Consider the following 14,135-nt stretch of genomic DNA (forward strand, 5'->3'; position numbering starts at 1 on the left):
AAAGGGCTTAGGGGAGGGCAGTAGAGAGAAGTGCAGCGCAGCAGGGCTCAGGGGAGGAGAGTACAGGGTAGTGTAGAGCACCAGGGCTCAGGGGAGGGCAGTAGAGGGGAGTGCAGCACCAGGGTTCAGGGAGGCAATAAAGGAGGTTGCACAGCAGCAGGGCTTAGGGGAGGGCAGTAGAGAGAAGTGCAGAGCACCAGGGAGGGCAGTAGAGAGAAGTGCAGGACAGCAGGGGAGGGCAGTAGAGAGAAGTGCCGGGCAGCAGGGCTCAGGGGAGGGCAGTAGAGAGAAGTGCAGAGCACCAGGGAGGGCAGTAGAGAGAAGTGCAGGACAGCAGGGGAGGGCAGTAGAGAGAAGTGCAGGACAGCAGGGGAGGGCAGTAGAGAGAAGTGCAGGACACCAGGGGAGGGCAGTATAGAGGAGTGCAGGACAGCAGGGGAGGGCAGTAGAGAGAAGTGCAGGGCTCAGGGGAGGGCAGTAGAGTGGGGTGCACAGCAGCAGGGCTTAGGGGAGGGCAGTAGAGAGGAGTGCAGGGCTCAGGGGAGGGCAGTAGAGAGGAGTGCAGGGCTCAGGGGAGGACAGTAGAGAGAAGTGAAGGACAGCAGGGGAGGGCAGTAGAGTGGAGTGCAGGGCTCAGGGGAGGGCAGTAGAGTGGAGTGCACAGCAGCAGGGCTTAGGGGAGGGCAGGAAAGGTAGGCGCTAAGCACCAGGGCTAAGCAGAGGCTCCTGGCACAGAAGCAGCGGTCCCCAGCTCGGAGCAGCCTTCCTTTCTACCATGAGCAGCCCCAGCAGCTGCCGCAGAGCGGACCCCGGGAGCCGCGGCCCGCTGCCCCGGGAGGGCGAGAGCGGCCAGCACCGGAGGGAGACGGAGATGAGGGACCGCGCCATCCTGCACCAGCAGCGGCGGCTCAAGCAGGCCACGCAGTTTGTGCACAAGGACTCCGCCGACCTGCTGCCCCTGGACCAGCTGAAGCGCCTCGGCACCTCCAAGGACCTGGTGAGTCCCGCAGCGCTACTTCCATTCCCAACTGCCCGCTTTGTATGCGTGTGAACGTGCGGCCCGGCGCTGCCCTTTACTACCCCCGCCCCATAAGTGTAACTGCCGTCTGAGGAAGCCTCGAGTCTGCACGGTTTCCCCCGGGCATATTCATTACCGTTAGTTCAATACAACGCACGTATTTGCACACAGCGCCGAGGCAAGCCTTGCGAACGAGTTATGTACACCCTGGCATTGATTGACAGGTGCCACTCAACTGAAGATGAAGAGCACATGGCTGTGCATGTCTGTCACGGCAAAGACAGCGAGAGGTTCAGAGTGCAGCCTGGTCCGACCCCCGCCTGCTGCTCACGAAAGGGACACGACACCCACCCCTGCTCACGAGTGGGACACGACACCCACCCCTGCTCACGAGTGGGACTCGCCACCACCCCTGCTCACGAGGGGGACACAACACCCAGCCCTGCTCACGAGTGGGACTCGTCACCCACCCCTGCTCACGAGTGGACACGACACCCACCCCTGGTCCCCAGTGGGACTCGACACCCACCCCTGCTCACGAGTGGGACTCATCACCCACCCCTGCTCACGAGTAGACACGACACCCACCTCTGCTCACGAGTCGGACACGACACCCACCCCTGCTCAAGAGTGGCACCCGACACCCACCCCTGCTTATGAGGGGGACACGACACCCACCCCTACTCATGAGTGGGACATGACACCCACCCCTATTCACGAGAGGGACACGACCCCCACTCGCTGCTCACAAGTGAGACTCAACACCCACCCCTGCTCACGAGAGTGACACAACACTCACCCCTGCTGATGAGTGGGACTCAACACCCACCCCTGCTCACGAGGGGGATACAACACCCACCCGTTGCTCACGAGAGGGGCACAACCCCCACCCGCTGCTCACTAGTGGGACTCAACGCCCTACCCATCTCCCTTGAGGGACTCTACAACCACTCCTGCTCACAAGTGGGGTTGTATGACATTACAACGCATGCTTCTACTACGCATGCCTTTTACATCGCAAGTTTTACAACGGATGCTGTTGCAACGCATAGTGTTGAGGGGTGCTGGATAGTGAATAGTTTAATTTACTATTCCAACTCCAGTCCCCGTGGATAGTAGGGAAGATGTTGGATAGTAAATGAAATCTATTCCCTATCCTAGAGCGCCCCCCAGCGCAATACGTTGTAACAGCATGCGTTGTAAAACTTGCGAGGTAAAGGCATGCGTCGTGAAAGTTGCGTTGAAAAAAATGTTCCCCCACGAGTGGGACTCAACACCCACCCCTGCTCACGAGTGGGACTCAACACCCACCCCTGCTCCTGAGTGGCACTCAACAACCACCCCTGCTCACGAGTGAGACTCAACACCTACCCCTGCTCACAAGTGGGACTCAACACCCACCCCTGCTCACGAGTGGCACTCAACAACCACCCCTGCTCACGAGTGAGACTCAACACCTACCCCTGCTCACGAGTGGGACACAACACCCACCCCTGCTCACAAGTGGGACTCAACACCCACCCCTGCTCACGAGTGGAACACAAACCCACTCCTGCTCACGAGTGGGACACAACACCCACCCCTGCTTACGAGGGGGACACGACACCCACCCCTGCTCACGAGTGGGACTCGCCACCCACCCCTGCTCACGAGTGGGACTCAACACCCACCCCTGCTCACGAGTGGAACACAAACCCACTCCTGCTCACGAGTGGGACACGACACCCACCCCTGCTTACGAGGGGGACTCGACACCCACCCCTGCTCACGAGTGGGACTCAACACCCACCCCTGCTCACAAGTGGGACTCAACACCCACCCCTGCTCACGAGTGGAACACAAACCCACTCCTGCTCACGAGTGGGACACGACACCCACCCCTGCTTATGAGGGGGACTCGACACCCACCCCTGCTCACGAGTGGGACTCGCCACCCACCCCTGCTCACGAGTGGGACACGACACCCACCTCTGCTCACGAGTGGGACTCGACACCCACCCCTGCTCACGAGTGGGACTCAACACCCACCCCTGGTCAGGAGTGGGACACAACACCCACCCCTGCTTATGAGGGGGACACGACACCCACCCCTGCTCACGAGTGGGACTCGCCACCCACCCCTGCTCACGAGTGGGACACGACACCCACCTCTGCTCACGAGTGGGACTCGACACCCACCCCTGCTCACGAGTGGGACTCAACACCCACCCCTGGTCAGGAGTGGGACACAACACCCACCCCTGCTTATGAGGGGGACACGACACCCACCCCTGCTCACGAGTGGGACTCGCCACCCACCCCTGCTCACGAGTGGGACACGACACCCACCTCTGCTCACGAGTGGGACTCGACACCCACCCCTGCTCACGAGTGGGACTCAACACCCACCCCTGGTCAGGAGTGGGACACAACACCCACCCCTGCTCACGAGAGGGACACAACACCCACCCCTGCTCTAGCATCTGCAGTTTTGCAAAGCGCTGATTGTCGAGAGGGCCTTCCGCCCGCCCCCCCGAGCGACTGACGGGGCAAACGTTGAAACGTGGCAGGGCTGATTCAGCATTTTATCCTTCCTTGGGCAATGAACGGAGTACTGTTGGGTATTGTAGCACCTATTGTTCTAGTGGCTGCATACAGTATGCACTACGATAATAACAGTACGAATAGTGAACGTAATAATAATAATAACGAATAATACAGTTGTCAATTATTACCTATGCACTGCAGGAATAACCATAGAAAGAAGCTCTCCCCATGGAGCTAGGCAATGAGGGTAGAGCACATCCTCTTTACTCTGATCTTACCTGCACCTCGACCCTCGCTGCCACTGGCTCCCCACCCCGCCGAACCTCTTCCTTGTGGCCTGTTCCTGCATTGTGTCCATTTGTTGCCCACAATGGGTAATACTGCCTCAGACTGAGGAACAGCAGCCCTGTACTCACTCACTGACATTTTAAGTATTTTTGGGGCCCCAGGCACGAATGTTTTGGGGCCCCCTGGTCGTAATTTTACTGCCTATTTTCTGCCAACTGAAGTTCACATGATGTCAAACAAACTTTAAAAACCGGGGTTCACAGAAAAAAACAGTTAAAGTATGTCTTTCCAGGGGACCCCAAAACCATCAAGATGCCACTGGGCAAAGCGAGATAGAATTCGAGGGAGAGGCAGGGCCGACAAATGGAAATAGACAGTGGCAAGCTAGAACAATAGAACGTTGACTTTTCCAGGGGGCCCCTCGGATGGTGGGGGCCCGGGCAAATGCCCGCTTTGCCCAAACTTTAAAATGTCTTTAGCTGTGCTGTGAACTTCCAACAGCCCTCCCACAACAGATATTATTATTATTATGCTTCTGGGTGGTACTCCTTTTGTTGTTCAAGAATGGTGAAAGGCGGAGCCATTGCGCAGCAGATGCATCAGAAGACTGGGCTATTTTTCAAGTCATTTTATTACTTTTATATATATATATATATATATATATATATATATATATATATATATATATATATATATATATATATATATATATATATATCTATATCAGCTAATTCTTGTTTCTTGATTTCGCTAGTGTGTCCAATTTTGGCCTTAAATTTACTATCCTTAGCTCCATATCTTTGTTTTTTAAAGACATATATATTGTCAAGGTACATACATGTGGAGTTTAGTATACGAAACCTATGTCTACCTATATATATATTTACCATGGCAATATTTCAGTAGCCTAAACTTTAGCTGGGATGTCTGCAGGACAAAATCAAATCCATGATATTCTGGTACCACATCTCAAAGACTGGTGGACTTTGAAAGATGCGGGTTGGATGCAGGCGAGGCAGTCTCCATCACGTGGGTGACTTTGAAAGCAACCATGTTGCTGATGAGGGGTGGAGAAGCAAAGATGAGCGTTCAGAGGGCGGTGCCTGGGTTTTATGCCTTAAACTACGCGTCCATATCGGAGTACCGGTCCTCTGGTCCCCAAGTGACCAAAACCCTCTGTAGAATGATCAGATCAGCCTGCACTTACCTCTATGTACTTATCTTGGCATTATACCAATAGTCAATGTTTTTGTAGGTTGCCGTTGTGCAATAATACCCCTGTACTCAATGGCCCAGACTGTACTTTCCTAGACCCCCGTCTCCCTCCATGCCTTGCACTGACTATCCCTCTCCTGTGTCCTTCTCCGCTGTCAGTCAGACCCCATTCTGGTGGAATCTGTGCACAGAAAACACTGCAAAGCGTGGTTTTGCAGCGTGGAGTCATGTACACTGGGCTGCTGGACTGCATCACCCCCCATTCAGAGGTGCAGGGCTTGGAATGGCCTTGCAGTGGTTGTACTACTGAATATCGACACAACAATATCGGGGTAGAAGAGTAACAAGGGACAATATATCGAAAGGCATGTGTGCATACGGGGAAGTATAGATTTAGTATTCCCAAACCCACGTCTGTGCATGTGCCTTGAAGATATATGCACTGCATAGGTATATATATGTGGAGTTAGGCATGGACAATCTAAACGTACTTCTATATTGATATCCTCTTTCGATATTTTGCCCTCGATAGTCGGTCCCACTGATACTGTGGGTTCGATATTCAGTGTGCAGGTCCTGGGTCATACTTCAGCCTGTGATGTAAATATTCATTTTATAGACCGCCCGCAACGCTGAGTATTATCATACCGGGTTGCCAAACGCCTCACCAAGGAAACGCTGTTAATCGCCTATCGCCATGCGCAATTCTTCATAAAGCGCACTGTGACTCCTAACATTGAGTCCCCCTAATCGAGGCTAGCATTGCACGCTCCCACAAGCGTTGCCTATCCTACTCCTCACAGGTAACCCTCCGAGCCGAGGCGTATTATTATTTATACCAGGCAAAATAACGCTGTTTTGTCATGATGATGATCCCTTTGTAACTAGAGCACGGGATCGAAACGTCGACTCTTTTAAGTAGACATACATTCAACCATTGTGTATTATTTTGTACGTACTACTCTGGCAAACACTCCCAACACTGATTTAAAAAGTGTCCAGACTGCTCACTTTCTTTGCCTGTAAAAATCCTTTCTCTTACTGTACTCTCTATCCTCCCACTGTGTTTCCTTCACTAGTACGGTACCGGACTGTGCCCTACTTTAGGAATTTTTGCTTTTGTATTCAGTCTTAATAATTTTTGATTCCATTTAAAAATAAATTCCTTGTCCGGCTGGACAAGGAAAAATATATAGTAGCCTATTGTGGTCTATATGTCATTTGCTTATATTTCTGAAAGTGCTTAGGACCTTTGTTTCCTTAAACTAAATATTCACGGGGGACACAACAATAATGAGAAATTCGTAATGATGCCGTTCCATAAGACTAGGGATCTCATTATGGGAGCCACTGTGATTCACATTTGACAAACAAGAGTGTGTGCTCAACTTGGCATTATAAATCGTGAACAGACTCTGCAAAGGCCTGGCATTTTTTCTCTGCACACATTCACCCGATAAAACTTCGCAAAACCTCTTTGCGAAAACCTAGTATTCCTAGATATATCGTGGTTTTGGAGATGAATAGCAGTATTTCCAGGTTACTCCGCTCCAACTTGTAGAAACAGTGAGGGGGTGGTAATACAGCACCAGAGAAAACAAAAACCCCGTGCTACCAGTAATGTCGTGTACCACATTACCACACCATTTTACCAGGGGCTCGGAATGAGCATTTGGGTAGTGTTCTGCCCAGTCTCATGCCCAGCGCACAGCACCTAGAGACCTGGCCAGTCTCATGCCCAGGTGCACACCCTCCAGTGTTATGCCCTGTCTCCAGGCTGGGCACACAGCCCCCAGTGATCTGCCCAGTCTCATTCTCAAGCATACTTCCCAGATGATCTGCCCAGTCTCATGCCCAGGACGCACCCCCCGGTAATCGCCCAGTCTCATGGCCCAATGATATGCCCAGTCCCATGCCCAGGTGCACATTGCATCTGCTCAGTCTCATGCCCAGGTGCACACCCTCCAGTGTTATGCCCTGTCTCCTGGCTTGGCACACAGCCCCCAGTGATCTGCCCAGTCTCATGACACTTCACACAGCACCCAGTGTTCTGCCCAGTATCATGCTGAGTCTTACAGTGCACTGTGATCTGCCCAGTCTCATTCTCGAGCATACTTCCCAGATGATCTGCCCAGTCTCATGCCCAGGACGCATCCCCCAGTGATCTGCCCAGTCTAATGCCCTGGTGCACATGTCTTGGTGATCTACCCAGTCTCATGCCCCGGTGCACATCCCCCAGTGATCTGCCCAGTCTCATGCCCCGGTGCACATCCCCCAGTAATCTGCCCAGTCTCATGCCAAGGTGCACATTCCCCGGTGATCTGCCCAGTCTCATGCACCTGTGCACATCCCCCAGTGATCTGCCCAGTCTCATGCCCCGGTGCACATCCCCCAGTGATCTGCCCAGTCTCATGTCCCGGTGCACATTCCCCGGGGATCTGCCCAGTCTAATCCCCAGGACGCATCCCCCGGTGATCTGCCCAGCCTACTGCAAGGCCTTCTCTATCTTAACTGTCACATTCATGGTCGGGAGGCGACCATGATCCCAGTTCTGGAAGAACTGGACACTTATCAAGCCAGGTCTTTCTGATGGAATGATAGGGGTTTGTGTGACTGCCTATCCCGCATTCAACAACACTGTTCCCCAATCAGCACCTATTGCACACTGAACCCTTTAGGTGGTATTTCCTATGTCCCCCATCAGACAATGTTGCACAGTAATCGTTGAGCACCTCCATCTCTTACGGTAAGATCTCCAGGCGCTCTACCTTGGGGACCACCAGCTTTCAGGACGTCAAGACCCCAAGACGCCCGCCCCCCAAGCAGCCCAACCACACTTGACCCCTTTCAGGAACGTTTAATGATCAATCCTCCCACCTCGGTCACTTTGGGTCCTGGACCACAACTCTCACCCCCTATGGATTCTATGTCATAGCAAATCCCATCTCCATATATTGTTCATCATAGTTACTTGTGCCCAAAGCTCTGATGAGGTCACACTAAGTTAGCAAACAAGAGTCAAGCGTATAGTCTTCATGTAGAGTCTTGCCCGGTGCCACGTATTAAGGAATTTCTGAATATCCTTGCTACTCATATCAAAGAACACATAAACATATTCTTCCTGAAAGGAGCAGCCCTCAGACCATGCTGGCTTTGTTTGGTTGGGGTTCAAAAACTGAGAAGTACTTGCACTGATTGTCAATGAGGTGCAGCTATGCTACCCTATGAGCACTATTGAGTTGGGTCACAATAAACATCTGTTGTTCAGCACCAAGATACTCTTGGGTGAACTTGAGCTTTACAAATACCATGTTATGTTACCCCAAAAGTGAAATTTAAGCCATAGCAGTTCACTGAAGAGCCCTACAGTGATGAGAAATGTGTGGTCACTGCTCTGGTGCCTTTGTAGATACTGGAGCTGCAAGCTGCACATCTTCTCAAGAATATGGCCTACTCAGCCCTTATGACCTGCACTACTGCTGACTCTGCATTGCCAGTGCTTAGGTCCCTAGCTAGCCCATTAAGTCCAGAGAAGCTGACCCAGAGGATCAAGAAGCTCTCTCTGCCCTCACCAGAGACAGAAGACCGCTTCCCTTTGTGTGTTGCACCGCCCTAGCACACTTTACCCAGGTTTCTACAACCTTTTCTGTAGTGAGAGTTATTTCTGATCAGTGAAAATCATCATGAGCTTCTGAAAGGCCAAGCAACGCGTGCATTGTTACCAGACACCCCCACGCTTAGCTTCATTGACCTTAAGCATCATGTCTATAGTGCCAGATACTATGGTTTGAACAAAATTCTTTGACTAGGGCCACTATGACGGGGCTGCCATTTATGTCAGTGAGAGCGTGGTCTTTGCGGATATATGAACATGTGTGCATATGAGTGGGATATAATTGTATGGGTGATTGTGAGCCTGTGCCATATGGATTTGTGACAGGTGTTTGTGTTTATATGGATTCTATAAAAGCAATCATTTACATTTTCTTCCATTTCCAAGTGTCGCATTTACAAATACCAGGCATCTTGCTCCCAGTGACCTGTAGACAAGGTGCCATATTTATAACAGAAAAATACAGTCATTTGTGTACAGTCATTTGTTTAAATGGGAGGAATCTAAAGTGAAGAAACATGCTTAATAAAAAAATTAAGGCACAATTGGCTTAATTGAAAGTGGAAAGAAAAATGAAACAATATATTTTATAGAAATATTTTTATTCACTTTAAATGTATCCCATTTAACAAAATAACTGTACTTTTTAGTTATGAACATGACACGGTGTCTACTGGCTACTGGTAGCAAGAGGCCTGCTGTTTGTAAATGTGACACTTTGAAATGGGAGAATGTTAAAATGAAAGGTTACCTAATTATTAATGTATCTTTTAATTTTTGGTTTTCTCCCTTTTAAAAGCATTCAGAAACATAATTTTTTCTCAGCTCCAATAATGAGTTGACAAAGATTTTTTTTAAAGAGTAAAATGCTTCAGTGCTTCAATTCTTCAAACCTGTGTCCCAGCCTGGGTCATGAATCTGACTGATCACTGCTCATGCATCAGGCCTTGCTATCTGCAGCCTGATGATAATAATGTAAAATAAACACAGCCTTGCCTTAACCATAAAAAGAAAATGTGACCATGCACTTATTTAAAAATGAACTCAAGGCTGCAACCTGATTTGAACTAGGCCTGGGTGATAAACTCTGCATTCCATTAAAACACACAGAATTCAGGCAAAAACTCTGTGCCTCCACAGAGTGGAGTCAGCTACTAAACTGCATCCACAAATGCTTTGATATAACAACTTTACATGCTAAAAAGCATATAACCAATTCACAAAAGTGAACTTTGAATAAGAAAAATATCAGGCAATGAGAGAGGTGATGATTTTGGGGTCCCCCTAATCTGGGGGAGGACCAAGCAGATGCCTTGAACACAAAGAGCATATCATGCTGAACAATTAAGTGGTGGTCCCATCCTCTTAGGACCACCCCAAGCACAGTTATGGGCAAAAGTACAATCCCAACCAAAGGCCCTGCAAGCATTATGGGACAAGATTAGCAGTGGGCAGTGAATATTATAGTATCCAATATCAAAATAATTCTACAAAGAGCTGCAGTTCCACTAGTCGTTACTAGGTGTACCACACAAGTCAAATGCAAAGCATTGAAATTATTGCATCAAGCTGCAGTTCCACTAGTTGTTGCTAGGTGTCCCTCACGAGTCAAATGCAAAAGCATTGAAATTATTGCATGAAGCTGCAGTTCCACTAGTCGTTGCTATGTGTCCCTCACGAGTCAAATGCAAAAGCATTGAAATTATTACATCAAGCTTTTGCATTGAACTCGTGAGGGTCACTTAGTAAAGACTAGTTGAACTGCAGCTCTTTGTAGAATTATTTTGTTATTTCATAATCATATGCTTATTATTTCCATATACGGTCTTTTGGCAAAGGCATAATGCTTTGAATATATATTTTTTTGTCTGTAACTAGTGTGGTTTGTCCAGGTGTTTAGAAATAGGAGTGTCTCGTCCTAGCCCCAGGATCAGCCTTGCAGCAGTATTCTGTCAGCAGTATTCTGTATAGCTGGAGAAGATGGCTGCGATATCTTGGAATACCCACAAGGAGAGTATTACAGTAATCTATTTCTGACATGATCAATGCTTGAATCAAGTCTTTCCTGACAGACTGAAGGATTTTTTTATGACATATAGTAATCTGAAGCCTGTGGAGCTGATTGATTTGACCTGCGGGTCAAACTTTAATTGCCTGTCCACAATGACTCCCAAGTAACATCAGGTGCTGAGCTACCAAGACCCACATTTTGTTTTTATTAAATATAATTTGAGTTTGATAGGGATGAGAATTTTACAGTTTTGGATTGGACTTGTTTTACAAGAATTACCATAAATAGTTGAAGGTTTTGGCAGCATCACTAGTAGTCATCGTTCCAGGTCACTTACAATGCCAATGTGTCTGCACGGTAGCTGACTTCAGCACCCCGGCAGCTTTGAAGCAACCAAGTTGTTGAAATCCCATAGGATAACATTGGTTGATTGTTTCCTATGGGAGAGGATTGAGATCAGTATAAACTGTGGTCAGTGGTTTGTGACCCACAGAGCAATAGCAAGCAGCCCAATGATCCCAAAAAGTAGATGCAACAGAGTATCATGTTTAGATATTTGAAGTTTCCGTTCTTTGTTCTGTGGTTTAAAATGTGCTAGCCATAAGGGCTTGTAAAGTCTAATTTCTTGTAAGAAGTAGTCACCTAGGCTTGTCATTCCATCTTTACTGTGACTGCTGTAATGTTAACAAGACATGAGAAGTGTATTGTAGAGCACATTCTTTCCCAGTGGTGGCAGGTGGAGTCTATTGGCACTATTAACCGACAGCAGATAGTTGTCCCCCCCGCAATGATGCTCATTTTATTGACTTTGAAAGAATGAACGGCTGAAGAATCAATCCAGGATGTAAACCTTTAATTATGGTGTAAGACACAAATCCCTACAGTGGCCACTGTCGACATATGAGCCACCACACCTGGCAAATTATGTTATACAGCACGTCGTCTCAACCTTCACAGCACTGTGCCATGAGCCAGACCGTAACCGCTCAATCAAGGTACCCCAGAGAGTCAAAGAGGGCTTGATGGCCCATCTTTGTATCGTAGACACGGTGCCCAGCAACCAGTGGCATAATGCAAGATGACGTGTCCCCCCTTGCAGAATGTGGCTTGGGGCCCCTCAGGCTCCCATATCTTCAAATACCTTGGGTTGGATGTGGGCCTCCAAAGGTGGGGGGGTCCACTGCACTGCAGGGGCTACGGGGGTCTATGTTATGCCCTAGCCAGCCACCCAGTCAGCAGAGAACACATGTATAATGATATGTGATACTACTTCAGTGCTCCTATGGCTTCACAACTCTGGAAAAATGATGACATCCTCAAAATAACCGAAGTGATCAAAGGCGCAGAATTCCATTTATCCAAGATTCAGCTACGCCAAAAGCCAAATCACAGTGTGGAAATAACCCAATGTGGCACAAATGGACAATCAGTATTTAATGCCCCCATTAAATATTGATTGATTGCGTGCAATGTAACATCAAGTGGACAGGCCATGCTTCCGTCTGATAAAATGGCCACACCCAGTTTTCATTGAAAACCGCCCACAGGCTCCTAGTGTTTTCAACAGGTACATTCGAAGTTGTTGGTAGCCTAAGTGAAATATTCTATAATGAAAAGTGCCCGGTATACCTAAACAATGCCACCCCACCACTGACTCACGAGGAACCCCATCGCAGACAACATGGAAACCATTCTGCAGCTGCCCTTCCTTCCAAAGGCAAAAACTGGCGGGCGGCCCTTTGGTGTAAGGGGTCCTATGTTGTGGATTGATTGCCTTCCATCTTTGGAAGCAGTGCCAAACTATCGAGTCTCCAGACAACACGGTAAAACTGAACTGTAGGAACGAGCCTTTGACTGATAATTCGGATCAAGAGACATAGGGGCAGATTTACAAGCCCCTTGCGCCACTTTTGCGTCATTTTTAACATGGGAAAAGTGACGCAAAAGTGGCGCAAGGGGCTTGTAAATTTGCCCCATAGTGTTTGAGTAATGGCTGAAGAAGTCCCACATGATTGCCCAGAGTCCAACCGCAATCACTCACAGCCAACGGTTGACCCACCAATCACTCCCGTACACTCCGTGCTATAAATACCCCTCCATTCCATGACACGGGCACACACGCACTCTTTTATTATTTTTAGCTTTCTAAGTCCTAGCAGTTATTTGATATCCGCGGATCCATTGAGACCACTAGGGGGCGTGTGGCCCCGGCTCTTTGAAGGGGCCCTGCTGCTGGTCACTCTTCCCCAGTTGGGCCTTTGCAGAGATGGACTTCAGAGGCACAAACATGGTGGCGCTCACTCAGGGGCCATTCCGCGGAGCTGGGGTTTGCTGCTGGAAGTCCCACAGGACCGAGACAGCACAGCTTCTAGCTGCTCGGTTGCAATGCTGGATTTGGGGTGCTAGGCCCCGGCCCTGCACCCCCTGCTATACTAGAACCAAAGCCTCAGTAGCTTTGTCCTGCCGTCTCTACCTGGTTCTGCGGATTTTTCTGTTTTTCAAGTTACTTTGTATCAAGAAGACTTTGCATTTCTATGGCTGACTTCTGTCACATTAGTCTTTTTACAAAGACGTCGAAGTGATGATACATGATTTGAGCACAGTTACACCCTCCGCGATTTCGGCCCACGCGCTCCTGCCCCCGCACACACCCACACACACAATCACATAAACATCTGTACAGGTCCTGCTGTTGTCTAAAATGACTGTCTGCCTCATTTAAATGGGGATAACAATAACTATCAGAGCACGCACATTCTCTCCCCGGGCTATCTCTCTCTCTCTCTCTCTCTCGCTGTTTCCCCCTCTCTCTGTGTCTCTCTCTTTCTCTTTCTGTCTCTTTATCTCTGTCTCTCTGCGTCTCTCTCTCTCTCTCTCTCTCTCTCTCTGCTTCTCTCTCTCTCTCTCTCTCTCTCGGACTGGCTGTCTGTCTCTGCCCCCCCTCTCTCTCGGTCTATCTCTCTGTCTGTGGGTCTCTCTCTGCCCCCCTCTATCTCTTTCTCTGCGTGCCTGTCTGTCTGTCTCTCTCTCTCTCTCTGCTTACCCCTCTCTCTCTGTTTCACCCTCTCTCTGTCTGTCTCTCTCCGTCTTTCTCTCTCTCTCTGCTTCCCTCCCTCTCTCTGTCTGTCTCTCTCTCAGCTTCCCTCTTTCTCTCTCTCTTTCTCTGCTTCCCCCTCTCTCTCTCTGCCTGTCTCTCTCTCAGCGTCCCTCCCCTTCACCCTCTCTCCCACTCTCTCTCTGTCTCTCTCCGTCTTTCTCTCTCTCTCTGCTTCCCTCCCTCTCTCTGCATGTCTCTCTCTCAGCTTCCCTCTTTGTCTCTCTCTCTTTCTCTGCTTCCCTCTCTCTCTCTGCCTGTCTCTCTCTCAGCGTCCCTCTCCTTCACCCTCTCTCCCACTCTCTCTCTGTCTCTCTCCGTCTTTCTCTCTATCTCGGCTTCCCTCCCTCTCTCTGCCTGTCTCTCTCTC

The 14,135-nt window shown here is 49.4% G+C and overlaps 1 protein-coding gene across 1 annotated transcript in view; it reads left to right on the top strand.

Annotated features, from left to right (window-relative positions):
- The first annotated feature begins 726 nt into the window (after positions 1-726).
- NRIP2 (nuclear receptor interacting protein 2) overlaps positions 727-14,135 on the top strand; it is a 447,283-nt gene continuing 433,874 nt past the window's right edge. The window contains exon 1 of the mRNA XM_086952819.1: positions 727-997. Within this exon, the coding sequence (XP_086808945.1) occupies positions 776-997 (222 nt within the window). The 5' untranslated portion in view covers positions 727-775. The remainder of the gene's footprint in view (positions 998-14,135) is intronic.

Source organism: Lissotriton vulgaris, chromosome 1_2, assembly GCF_964263255.1.
Source record: "Lissotriton vulgaris chromosome 1_2, aLisVul1.2, whole genome shotgun sequence".
NCBI lineage: Eukaryota > Metazoa > Chordata > Amphibia > Caudata > Salamandridae > Lissotriton > Lissotriton vulgaris.